Source organism: Toxoplasma gondii, chromosome II (genome assembly GCF_000006565.2).
Source record: "Toxoplasma gondii ME49 chromosome II, whole genome shotgun sequence".
Classification (NCBI taxonomy): Eukaryota; Apicomplexa; class Conoidasida; order Eucoccidiorida; family Sarcocystidae; genus Toxoplasma; species Toxoplasma gondii.
The window spans coordinates 399,654-410,370 of record NC_031469.1 but is presented as its reverse complement, the minus strand read 5'-3'; the positions used below and the strand labels follow the sequence as shown (position 1 = coordinate 410,370).

The window sequence follows — 10,717 nt, the reverse complement described above, 5'->3', positions numbered from 1 at the left end:
GATGCATGCGCTGATGACCGTCATTGTGTAGACAGAGAAGAGGAAGGAACGGAAAGCGAACGAAGCCGAACGTCGCCTTCGAAGAACGAAGTCCTCTCCAATGCCGCTGGACGTCCACCCAAGGATACCGGAGAGGACGCGCGACGCAGGCCTCCTGACAGGAGACGCAGTCCTTCTCTGAAAAGCTGAAGTGAATCTGGATAATCAAGAAACGAGGACTATGTCTGCAACTGTAGCTTCCAGGTTGTGGGTGTACAGTGTGCTTGGTGCAGAAGCCGAACGAGAGACAGCGCGAACGGGAGGCCTCCAAACGCGGGAGAAAAGACGAGGGAAACAGACAGCGGGAGCGGACCACGGTGTGCGGACACAGCAGAGCGAAGGGTCTCGCGTCGAAAATCACGACTCACCGATTCCTCAACATTCAGACACGGACGGCCTCTCACGCTTCTTTGCACACACATGGAACGAAGTCGACAAACGCAAGAATGTGACAAGCGGACCGTTGCGAGAAGCGCTGGAAAAAACAGAGATGACGTCCATGCAGGGCAGAAGAGTGTGAGGAATACCGTGTGCGAGTCTTGTGTTCGACCGCGTCTAAAAGACTTCCACGCGGTACACACAAAAAAAGGTTGACGGGCTCCTGCGGCGGAACGGGAGATGTTTCGGCGTCGTCGCGGGCGTCAGCCTCTGAAAGCCGTCCTCCAGGACAGAGAGGATCTCACGATTTGAAGGCGAAACGACGGAGAATTTGAATGGCCGCTTGCGTGGTGGGAAGCCGGGCAGAAAGGAAGCAGGGAAAAAACGGACCACGAGTGAGTTTCGCTCTCCACACGCAGCTCACTCTCTCTCTCGGTCTGTTGTTCAGTGCGTCGCGTCCTCCGAGAAAGCACGCGCGTGGCGGACGAGAGCCGCGGGAAAACGCCTCCGTTTGCCGTCAAAGTTCGCCCAGGAAACCGCCGGTTCTCCCGGTGGACTTCACCTGAAGGCCAAAAACGGAAGGGGCGCGCGGCTCGGGAGCGAATTGGCGGGGAAAAGGATATGGGAGGAAGTTCGAGGCTTCGATGAGGCGTCAGCGAAGAGGAGGGTGTCCAGAGAGAGAAAACAAAAGAGAAACCAAGAAACGGAAAGCGATCCAGCGTTCTCCTGCCGCGAGAGGAGAGAGCGACTCTCAAAAAGTGACCCCAACGAACGCATGCGCCGAACGGCACAGACCCTCCGTCCGCACATGTACACCCGGGGGAACGTTGGAGTCTCTCGCGTTCGTGAAGTGCCGCGTTTTTTTTGGACCTCACCTTCTCGTCTTTCTCACCGCTTCAAAGGGACGCCGAAGAAAAAAGGAACCCGGGAAGCGAGGGAAAAGCTTCAAGACTTTCCGTTTTAAAATTCCATGCCAGCCCTCTCAACGCCACGACCACCTGTGAGCAGAAGACACCCGGTTTGTAATGTCTCGTGTAGGCCGTGTGTGTGCCTGCATGCCTCTGGCGCTTAGCCTTTTTCCTGTTCTTTTCTTGTCTACATCTCGAAGTTCTCCATTCATGACCCAAGTTCTGCTGTGCTCTTCATGGGGGACACCACGTTAAGTGGCGGAGGTGTACAGTCTTTCACTGTAGAAACGCAAAAACCGTTGTACGCAAACGGTACATGAGCCTCACTTTGGTTCTGGGCTGTCAAGTAGGTTACGAAACGGGCAGGAATGGATTGTGTTCCTCTGTGCATCTGCGCGGATTCACGGTGCAAATGAAGAACCTCCTCCAAGAATCCAGTTTCCACATGGCGAATTCCACACGCTCTCTACTCTCTCTAGTTCGCTTTCTGGTGGACTCGACGCCTTTTTTCACAGTCCGAGAAATGCAGAGTCAACGTTACAAAGGTGCAGCTTCCGTGCCAGCATCTATTCAAACTACCGAGAGAAAAACAAGTCTGTTCTGTGGGTATCTCGCTTAACGGTCTGGTCCTTCTGTGAGCGTGTACACAGCGGTGGGGCATGTCCTCCGCGAAAAAGAGAACGGAGACCCTCTTGCGAAAACAGAGACGAATCACACTTTCCGCGCGTTCAGGTAGAAATAACGGAAACGCGCTCCCCTGGTGGATACGCCATCGAAAGAGAGCGAGGCAAGACCATTCGGAGACGCCGAAGACAAAAGAGGAGGGTAAAACGAAGCTGTACAGGGCAGAAATGCGCGTGCACAGAGAAGCGTCTTCGTTCGTCTCAAGGATCGAAACTGAACGGGAACTGCGGATGGATGGGGCGTGAGAGCTGTACGAACACAGAGATCACAGCGAGACCATGTAGTGTAGAAAACGCAAGGCGTTGTCTCTGTAAATACAGATGATTCGCAACCCAGAAGTGTTCAGCCTAAACGCCACCACCGAATGATGACTCAGTCGTGCAGCCTCGAACAATTCTACACAGTCAAATGGCCACAGGTGCTCACACTCTGTTTTCATGTCGAACAGTCTTAGGTTGTCGATCTTTGGTGGTTGCTGTAGTCACAACTTCCGTCAAAACGGACGGAGACCAGCTGATGAAGAGAGGGGACCTCTTGTGAAAGAAAAAGAAGTGGATGCAAGTCCGAGGCTTCTCGAGTCGACTAGGAAAAAGCAGAGAGAAGAGATTCGAAGCGACCGACTCAAACCGGACTTTCCGACTTCCTGAGTGACAAACTTCTCCGAGATTTTCTTCGGTTGCGCTTCGAGGTGAATCGCCAAAACGAATCAAAACCCCGAATTTTTCCCCAGTGAAAACCTGGAAAAGCGTGTAACCTCTTTGCGTGCTGCTCCCCTAGTGTCGTTACACCCCAAACGCGATCTTCTCTGGAGAGCTGCTCGTCGCTGCGGCGCCAGGGCACCGAGAACGCAAACAGTGGAAAGAATTTGGCCGTCTTTATCTCCCAGATGGAGTCCTATTCAGTATCCTAGGTGGTATTCTGTCAGATATCCTATAGAACTTGCTCTATCTCTTCGACTGTTCGTTGCATGTGACTACCCCGAGGAACTAAACAGAGTAGTCACTTCTGGGTCTGGAGGTCTGTTCCGTTCCGTGCAGCCGTACACGCTCTGGAAGTATCTGATGGCAAGATCGGCGCATCTGTCTGTTCTGCTCCTCTTTTCTCTGTGAATCGCGAGTCTTTATCAAGTCGCAAAAGACTCACTCGCATGGCTGTTTTCGCGCCGACATTCGAACCCTCCTCGACAGAGGGGTGCCTCCTTTCTTCACGTAGTGGTGAGACAAAGAGCGCGAAGACCGTCCACAACACACACACCCTCTGTTCCAGGATAAAAACGGAAGAAAAACACACAAGAGAAAGAAACAGAGAAATAACGAGGGGGACTTCTGTGAGGACGTCAATCATGCCACATCAGTCCAGATGGAGACGCCTTTCTTCTTGCAGCCTCCCATGTCTTTGACTTTCTTTTCTCCGCTCTTTTTTCGTGAACGGTGTCATGGACATGCACAAACGGTGCGCCGGCGTTTCTCCTCAGCTCGCCTTCTTTTTATCTTCTTTGCATGGTTTCTCTCATTTCTTTTTAGGCGATGCCTCTGCCGACGGCTTGTCCTCGTACGCCTCCGAGTACGTGTGATCCCAGGTCCACTTCAACAGAGGCGGTTCCTGAGAAAAAACATTTTCCATGAGAAACCACGGATTCCAAATTGACCCCTCGCACACACTGACACAGAACACAATCTAGTCCTGGATGCAACCTTACACACACGTATCAGCATACAAACAACATATATATATATATATATATGCATAGGTGAATGTCTCTTTCTCTACACTTGTATATATGGTGAGAAAGGCGAGGAGAGTTTCTGGCTGGCTACGAAAACTTCGGTTATTGTTACGTAGTTCCACTGTGTGGAGCGAGCCGAGACGCCTGGCCGAGGCTGGACATGCGCTGACGGGACAGGGAGGCATGCGCACGAGCGCGGAGGGCTGCTTCTGAGATCGAGAGAGTTTGCAGATATTTCTTACGACGAACTGATGGAGAGGGGTCGGCTTGTCCACGACGTCGAGAATGTAGAGGCCCATGACGGGGATGCATGTGCCGTCTCTCAGACGGGTGTGCATCTTCACGAGCTGCGAGTCCATCACGTGGAGAACTCTGTGCGCCAAGTCGTCCGTCTCCTTGAAACGGAGAGGCTGTTTGAAGCAAGAAACATACAGAGGAGAGGCAAAGGCACTTTGACAGCAAAGGGGAAGCTCCTCGGAGGTGCGCGTCACCACGGGAAGGCGACGTGGAAAGGAGCCGTAGACCACAGAAGCGAAAGCCAGCGGTAGCCACTCACAGAGTACGCCTGTGGACAGGGCGTTTAGCTTTTTCGCTTCAGAAACCGTCACGTTGCTAATAAACGAGAACGGGGATTCAAATGAGACCTGCAACATCTGAACCTGTCGACCTCGTCCTAGACGACACAAATTCAGCACACACCTTATCTGTCTCGTGTTTGCTGTGTGTCGAAAACTTGTTCCAAGTGGGCCTCTTCCTGGAATGACGGCAGGACGAAAGTACACGAGAAACAGCCAGGAAGAGCCACAGAAGGATATCGAGTCGCATCTGGCGTTCTCAAAAGATGGATTTCCATGCCCCGCGGATTGAGCTCTTCCTGCCGCCCTGTGCTTCGTAGTATCTTTCCCCGGCGGATCGACTGCTGCCAACAGTGTTTTTTTCTCCCGGTGCCAGCTGTGCTGAAACTGCTTGTCGGTCCTTATAGGTCAATGCAGCACAAGGGATGGGGGGAGCAGTTCCCGTGCTCGTCGACAGAAATCGAACGCATTAAGGTTCATCGTAGGTGAAGGCCACTTTACGGCACTCTATGTGATGTGTGAGTAAGAGCATCGAAGCTGGCAGTTTTTGCCGCACCCAGGGGTCTCGCAGTCGCGGACCAGACTTACCGCAGTGCGCCCAAGACAGAAGTTTGTTTCCTCGATCACCCAGTCGTCAGACTTTTTGATAAGTTGCTCGCTGGTCACGGGCTGGCCATCGTAGCCGCTGAAAGGTCTGTTGAAGACGCGCCATGCGGAGTTTTGCGCGAGCAGAGTGGCGGCCATGGGTTTGCCGACCGACCCGCGGGCGAGGGCAGGTAGCTTGGCGCAGACGGAAGCGAACGCCATGGTCGTGGCGATTAGTGGGAAAAAAACAAGAAAGAGGAAATCGAAGAGACGCGAAGGCGCAGGCACGAAAAACGCGGAAAATCAAACTCAGACTTGTGCGATGCCGCGGGGGTGCCCCAGTCGGCTCCGGCAAGATACGCCCAGGAGATGTTCGGGTGTACAGACACCGCACGACTGACTTGCGGTCCTCTCGGGAAACAAGTTGAGGGTTGTTGAACGGTTTTTACGAGTGGAAAAACGCAAAATCTGCCGGGGAAAGAATCGTAGAGGATAGGCGAACTTAAGGGCGGCCGAACGAGGAAGCCTGCGTGGAAGGCTTGGCCAGGGGCAAGACTTCTTTTCGTGAAAAAACCGAGTGCATGCGTGAGCTGGTGGACGTCGACGACAGAGTCAACGCCTGCCACATGACGCACAAAAACGCGGCTTACTCCAGTTTAACTTTTCTTTTTCTGGAAAACGGACCTCTCTGTCGCGTCGGCTTCTCTTGACGCGTGTCTCTCCCTGAACCCGGCGCCCCTTCCTCCGCGTTCCCCGTTTTTGCTTGAGAGACTGGACTGACCCGTGGCGAAACGTCTCTTTCACGAGTTGCTTCTGACCCATCCACCGATTCGCCTTGTCTGTACCTTTTTTCTTGCCAGTCTCGTCCCTTACCCACGGCCAGCTTCGGAGTTCTTAGGCCCGTCGCGTTTCAAAAAAGGCAAACTTACTGGGACCTGTCGCGCTGCGCCGTTCGTGCGTTTCCCTTCGCCAGATTCTTTTCCATCGTGCGAGGAAGCCGAGGCCTTTTTGTCCGTATCGCTGCTCTCCGCGTCGTCGCGGAAAAGCCACATACTTAACGACAGAGATTGAGTCTGCAGCAGGTGTTTCTGTTCGCCTTCAATTATGCCAGACGCGCTGGGTTGAACGCGTCGAGTTCAACCGTTTAATCTCCTGTCTCCCGCCCCCTTCTTCTCTGGCGCGTGTCTCTTCTGTTTCTTCGGCCCCTCTCTTCCGTCTGTCTCTTTCAAACCCCCTTTTCCCCCGTCTTACAGTTGTTCCCCGTTGCATTTTTTGTCTATCACCTCCCAAAATCCATTCCGACACCATCCACGCCTGCCTTTTCTCACCCTCTCCTCGCCACCCAGTCTCTTTCCTCTTGTATGTCGCAAAACAGTCGTTCACTCGACCCAGCTCCTTCCCCCTTCAGACCTTGTCGAAGGTGCCTCTGCCCCACCCGCCGAACCGCTTTCCGCAGGGGCGCGATGGCAGTGTCGCCTCCGCGTGCGCGCATTTCGCTGTACCCTCCTCTGGATTTCCGTTCCTTCTCGTGGATTTTTGTCGGGGACAAAGACTTGGCAAAGAACTTGCCGCTGCTGCGGCAGCGGCAAATCGCGTACGTGATCAACTGCACCCCTGAGGTTGCGAGCGGCGGCGTCCCGAACTACCACCACCCTCGGCAGGCCCTCTCGGCCCGCGGCCCCGGGCGGGCCTCGCCCCTGGGGGACTGCGTGGCTCCGGGGGCCTTCAGGCCTCTGGAGTACCACCGCCTGGACATGGTGGACAACGGGACGGAACGCCTCGCGCGGCACTTTGAGCGTTTCTGGGAGCTCATGGAGCGCGTCCGAATCCGCGAGAGTGGAAACGTCCTCGTCCACTGCAACCAGGGTGTCTCGCGGTCCGTCGCGATGGTCGCGTCGTACCTCATTCGCTTCTTCAAGATGTCTGTTGAGGATGCAGTCGCCCTCATCCAGGTGAACAGGCCGGTGGCGAAGCCGAACGACGCCTTCATGCGGCAACTGCGGGAACTGCATGCAGACCTCAAAGCCTCTGGCGCGTACCCGGAGAACGCCGTCGAGTTCTCTCTCGCAGATGCCAGGCATGACCCGGACGCTTTGCTCGAACATGAAAGGCGACTCGCCTCCAGTCGCAGAGCCTTCGCCGCAGCCGCCAACGCCCAGGCTGTCGCCGCCGCCTCCCGCAGGGTGGTGGGCCCCGCAAGGCCCCACACAGGCCCCGAGAGCGTCCGGGTGGAGACAGCGGGTCGCTCGGAAGGAGGCGGCGGCGAGGAAGGCGTCTGTGCGTCAAGTCTGAAAGACCCGGACCGGCGGGGAGAAGATGATTCGCGGAGCAGCGGGGAAGCCGAGAAGAACGAGGGAGAGACTCGCGGACGGAGTGAAGGCGTTGTGATTGGGCCTCAGTTTCCAGCTCCCGGGGAGAGAGTTGGGGAGGACGACTTCACGGGAGACGACAAGGAGTCTTCGAAAGTGAGGAAAACGGAACAAATCGAATCTGTGCGTCGAGAGCAGGAGGGCGGAAGATGTATTTCTTTCGAGAAGGAAGATTTCGTCTCTCCCGCAGGTCCTTGGGAACGGGAAGAGAAGCGCCCTGGGGTGGAAGAAGATCGACTTCTTTCAGACGAGGGTGAGACCGCACCGGGAGGAGAGAAGAAGCGTAGCCGCTTTCGACTGTCTGGTACCCTCAGCGCTACCGCGAGGGAAGGCCAGGCTGCACAAGACAAGAATGACGGCGAGAGGAGAACGGGAGAAAACGACTTGGACAGAGTCAGCTCAGACGTTGAAGTAGACAGACGAGGTGTAGATCAGACAGAAGAGCACCTCGAGGCTGAGCAGGAGAAGGCAGCTAGGCGAGAAGACGAGGTTCTCGATACACGCAAAGGAAAGAGCAGAGAAGAGAGGAATTTCCAGGTGAACGGCGAGGACTCGACGCGGTCACGCTCGAGGTCCCCTTCCGTTGTCGTCTTCTCGCGCTCGCCATCGTGTTCTGTCTCTGTCGATGACCGCCCTCGTCTGAAATCTCCGTGGGTTCCTCCGCCGCTGTTCGGGGCCTTGCCGAAGAAGCGTTGTACAGAATCTGAGCCGCGTCCCTCGACTGCGAGCGCATCGGCTGCGAGCAGTTCGCGGTGCTTCCGTTCCGCGGAGAGACTTTGCGCATGCTCCTCTCCAGGGAAGAAGTCTCTGTTCTCGGCTCCTGCGGCGAACTCGAAGCCTGAATCTGAGGCTCCTGCGACAACCTGCGCTTCTCCCCTTCTGCACGTTGGTCGCAAGCGAGAGCGAGAAGACGCTTGCTTTCCGGACTCTGACCGACGTCGTTCTCTGGATCTGGCGTCGGCCGCCTTGGCGTCGACAGATGGAACGAGACGGAGGGCCTCGTCGGATTCTTCTCGCGAGTCGGACGCGGACGAAGTCGCCTTCGTGAAGGAACGGAGGCGTCCGACGCGCGGGCGGGATGGACTCGTGCGTCGGCCTTCGTCGCGGAGTGTCTCAGCCGACAGCGAGGGAGAAGCGAGAGGAGACGCCCACTGCAGAAGCTCTGGAGGCGCAGCCGGCAGCAGTCGGTGCCTGGGAGCAGACGGCGCAAGAACGCGTCGGACCTCTTCTTCGCCCTCGCCAGAGAGAGTTCGGAGACGCGAGGCGAATAGTCCAGTCGCGCGGTGGAGAGACAGCCGAGAGGTGGCGAATCACAGAGAGAGAGGTCGTCGGAGTCGGTCGTCTTCTGGTCCTCGAAGCGAAGCTGAAAGCAGTCGAGGCGCCGCGGACGCATGGGGACGACGGAGAGGATCGAAGCGTGGAAACGACAAAGACAGACGCGAGTGGAGAACGTGCAGACGCGTCTCTTGCAGTGACAGCGAGGATGGAGTGAGGAGACAGAACGGCTGGACACTTGCTCGAGAGAGCCTGGCGCGTCGACGCGCGGAGCGAGAGTCGCGGCAGTCGTCTTCTCGAGAGACGTCCATTTCGAGTGAAAGGGAAACGAAGCAATGGAACAAAGACACAGAGAGAGAGTCAGAACAATGGAGAAGAGGCGAAGCTGTGTTTCGGAGGTGCTCGCGAGGAGAAGGGGTACGAGTGTCTGGGTCTGAAGAAGGAAGTGGAAGAAGTTCTCACTCGAAAAGTCCGGAAAGAGATGAAAGAAATTCCTTCTCGAGAAGTCCAGAAAGAGATGGCAGAGGTTCCTACTCGAGAAGTCCAGAAAGAGGTCGAAAAGATTCGCACGGCAGAAGTCGAGACAGAAGTAGAGGAGGTTCTCACTCGGGAAGTCGAGAAAGAAGTAAAACAGATGTTTATTTTAGAAGTTCGAGCTCGAGTTTGTTGCCGGAAAGAAAGCGCAGAGCGACTGCCGAAGGCAGGCACTGCGCAGCCACTCGGCGACCGGTGTGGAGGCGAGAGAAAGTCTGATATATCAGAGACTCTGAGGACTTTCGCGGTTTCTGACAGGCTGAGGAACTTTGCGTCGTCCCTTTGAAAATGAAGTGCAGAGATCGCGAGCGGAAAAAGTGAGTGTGCCTTTAGCAAGAAGAGAATTCGAGAAGGCACGAAACGCACCGAGTTGGAAGAGGGAAACGCGTGAGAGAGTTTCGCTGCAAGAGATCGATTGAGGAAAGGTCGCGTCGTCGGAATTTAGGTGGACAGACAGTGTCCGACGTTTCTCGGGAGCATCTGCAGAGCAGTTTTCGCATTTGTGCAATTTGACTGAATTCAGAACTGGTGAAAATGAGGGACAAACGATCGACAGAGGGGACGTTTTTTGCGTGGATGTCGCTTCTTCGTGTTTTGGCACTTTTGACTTCCTCTAGATTCCTCGTCTGCCTCGAGTTTCCGTGTGGCTTCTTTTTTTCGTCCATTTCTCCGTTTTGTCCGTTAGCGAGGGTTCCTCGCGCGTGCAGCGGCATTTCACTTCCCTTGGAAGCTTCGTCACTCGATGCGGGAGACGTAAGGAAGCGTCTACAAGTAATTCCAGGCGTTTTGGCTGCCTTTGCAGGAGGCTTTTCCCGCTGTGCTTTACCATTGAACCGCAGAACTCGCGTTTTTTCCGCGTTCGCAATATCGCAATTAGTCTTGTTGACTGCCCTTCAACGACAGGGCTCTGCTCTGCACTCAAGGATCCGTCTTTTGAACTTCTCCATGCCGACGCATGTGGCGTCTCAAGCATACGCCGGGACCTCTCGTCGTAGTGCGCTTCTTGTAGCGGCCATGAGAAGCCGAGCAGAAGTAGATCCGAAAACACAAACGTTCAAGTTCCAGGCAGAAGACCACCTCGTACCCTCGAGGCAGATTTTTCAGTCTGTGAATCGGACTTTGTTGCGGAATGGTCTCCACGTTCACTTTGGAAACGGATATTTCCTTCCCAATTTTCGCGCAAAAAACGCGGCGTGGAGCTGTCCCGTTAGGTTTTTAGACCGTTCACAACTGCAGAACAGTGAGTCTGAAGATTGTTAAGCGAATCGTGGAGTGAACGAGAGTGGCTTTGCCTTTACAGCCAGATGCGAACGGGCGGCAAAAGCAGAAAGCTACTCGAGTGGTAAATCACAGTGGTTGCTACGGAAGTCGCGAACCCCGAGTCCCTGAATCAATCGGGCAGCTTGCGCTAAACAGCATGCAAAAATGCATCCACATTTCGCTGGTGACCTCAAGACTTGTGGATACCAAGGACGGAAGATAGAATTCCCGAGCGGTTTGCTATATTTGTACGTTTCAAAAACAAGGAGCGTACTGAATGGTCTCTACAGTTAGAGAAATGTGGAGTGTGTGCGTCTTTTTACCGAATCGAGCGCTGGATCCGTTCGGGCGTCTGCCACGAACTTCGGATATGTCACGTCAGAA

The 10,717-nt window shown here is 55.0% G+C and overlaps 3 protein-coding genes across 3 annotated transcripts; 1 reads left to right on the top strand and 2 right to left on the bottom strand.

Annotated features, from left to right (window-relative positions):
- Positions 1 to 20: 20 nt before the first annotated feature.
- Positions 21 to 2,448, bottom strand: TGME49_221518 (hypothetical protein; the record flags this gene model as incomplete). The annotated part of the gene is made up of 4 exons (XM_018779923.1): positions 21 to 154; positions 842 to 1,167; positions 1,541 to 1,604; positions 2,436 to 2,448. 4 exons carry the CDS (start codon positions 2,446 to 2,448, stop codon positions 21 to 23), a joined length of 537 nt encoding a protein of 178 aa, XP_018638271.1.
- A 649-nt stretch (positions 2,449 to 3,097) lies between these two features.
- Positions 3,098 to 5,370, bottom strand: TGME49_221510 (hypothetical protein). The gene is made up of 3 exons (XM_002369939.1): positions 4,899 to 5,370; positions 3,978 to 4,145; positions 3,098 to 3,611 (listed from the first exon to the last, which is right to left on the bottom strand). Exons 1-3 carry the CDS (start codon positions 5,115 to 5,117, stop codon positions 3,519 to 3,521), a joined length of 480 nt encoding a protein of 159 aa, XP_002369980.1. The 5' UTR covers positions 5,118 to 5,370; the 3' UTR covers positions 3,098 to 3,518.
- TGME49_221500 (dual specificity phosphatase, catalytic domain-containing protein) lies at positions 5,352 to 10,004 on the top strand. The gene is made up of 2 exons (XM_002369938.2): positions 5,352 to 5,590; positions 6,458 to 10,004. The coding sequence occupies exons 1-2, from the start codon at positions 5,477 to 5,479 to the stop codon at positions 9,290 to 9,292; spliced, it is 2,949 nt and encodes a 982-aa protein (XP_002369979.1). The 5' UTR covers positions 5,352 to 5,476; the 3' UTR covers positions 9,293 to 10,004.
- The last annotated feature ends 713 nt before the right edge of the window (positions 10,005 to 10,717 follow it).

What these genes read in the sequence shown, in the direction of transcription:
- TGME49_221510 (XM_002369939.1), bottom strand. Translation starts at nt 5,117, where the DNA reads ATGGCGTTCGCTTCCGTCTGCGCCAAGCTACCTGCCCTCGCCCGCGGG. An exon ending in TCTGTCTTGGGCGCACTGCG is followed by an intron (nt 4,146 to 4,898) that starts GTAAGTCTGGTC and finishes TGCTTCAAACAG; the next exon opens with CCTCTCCGTTTCAAGGAGAC. An exon ending in CCCCTCTCCATCAGTTCGTC is followed by an intron (nt 3,612 to 3,977) that starts GTAAGAAATATC and finishes GTTTTTTCTCAG; the next exon opens with GAACCGCCTCTGTTGAAGTG.
- TGME49_221500 (XM_002369938.2), top strand. Translation starts at nt 5,477, where the DNA reads ATGCGTGAGCTGGTGGACGTCGACGACAGAGTCAACGCCTGCCACATG. An exon ending in AAAACGGACCTCTCTGTCGC is followed by an intron (nt 5,591 to 6,457) that starts GTCGGCTTCTCT and finishes GACTTGGCAAAG; the next exon opens with AACTTGCCGCTGCTGCGGCA.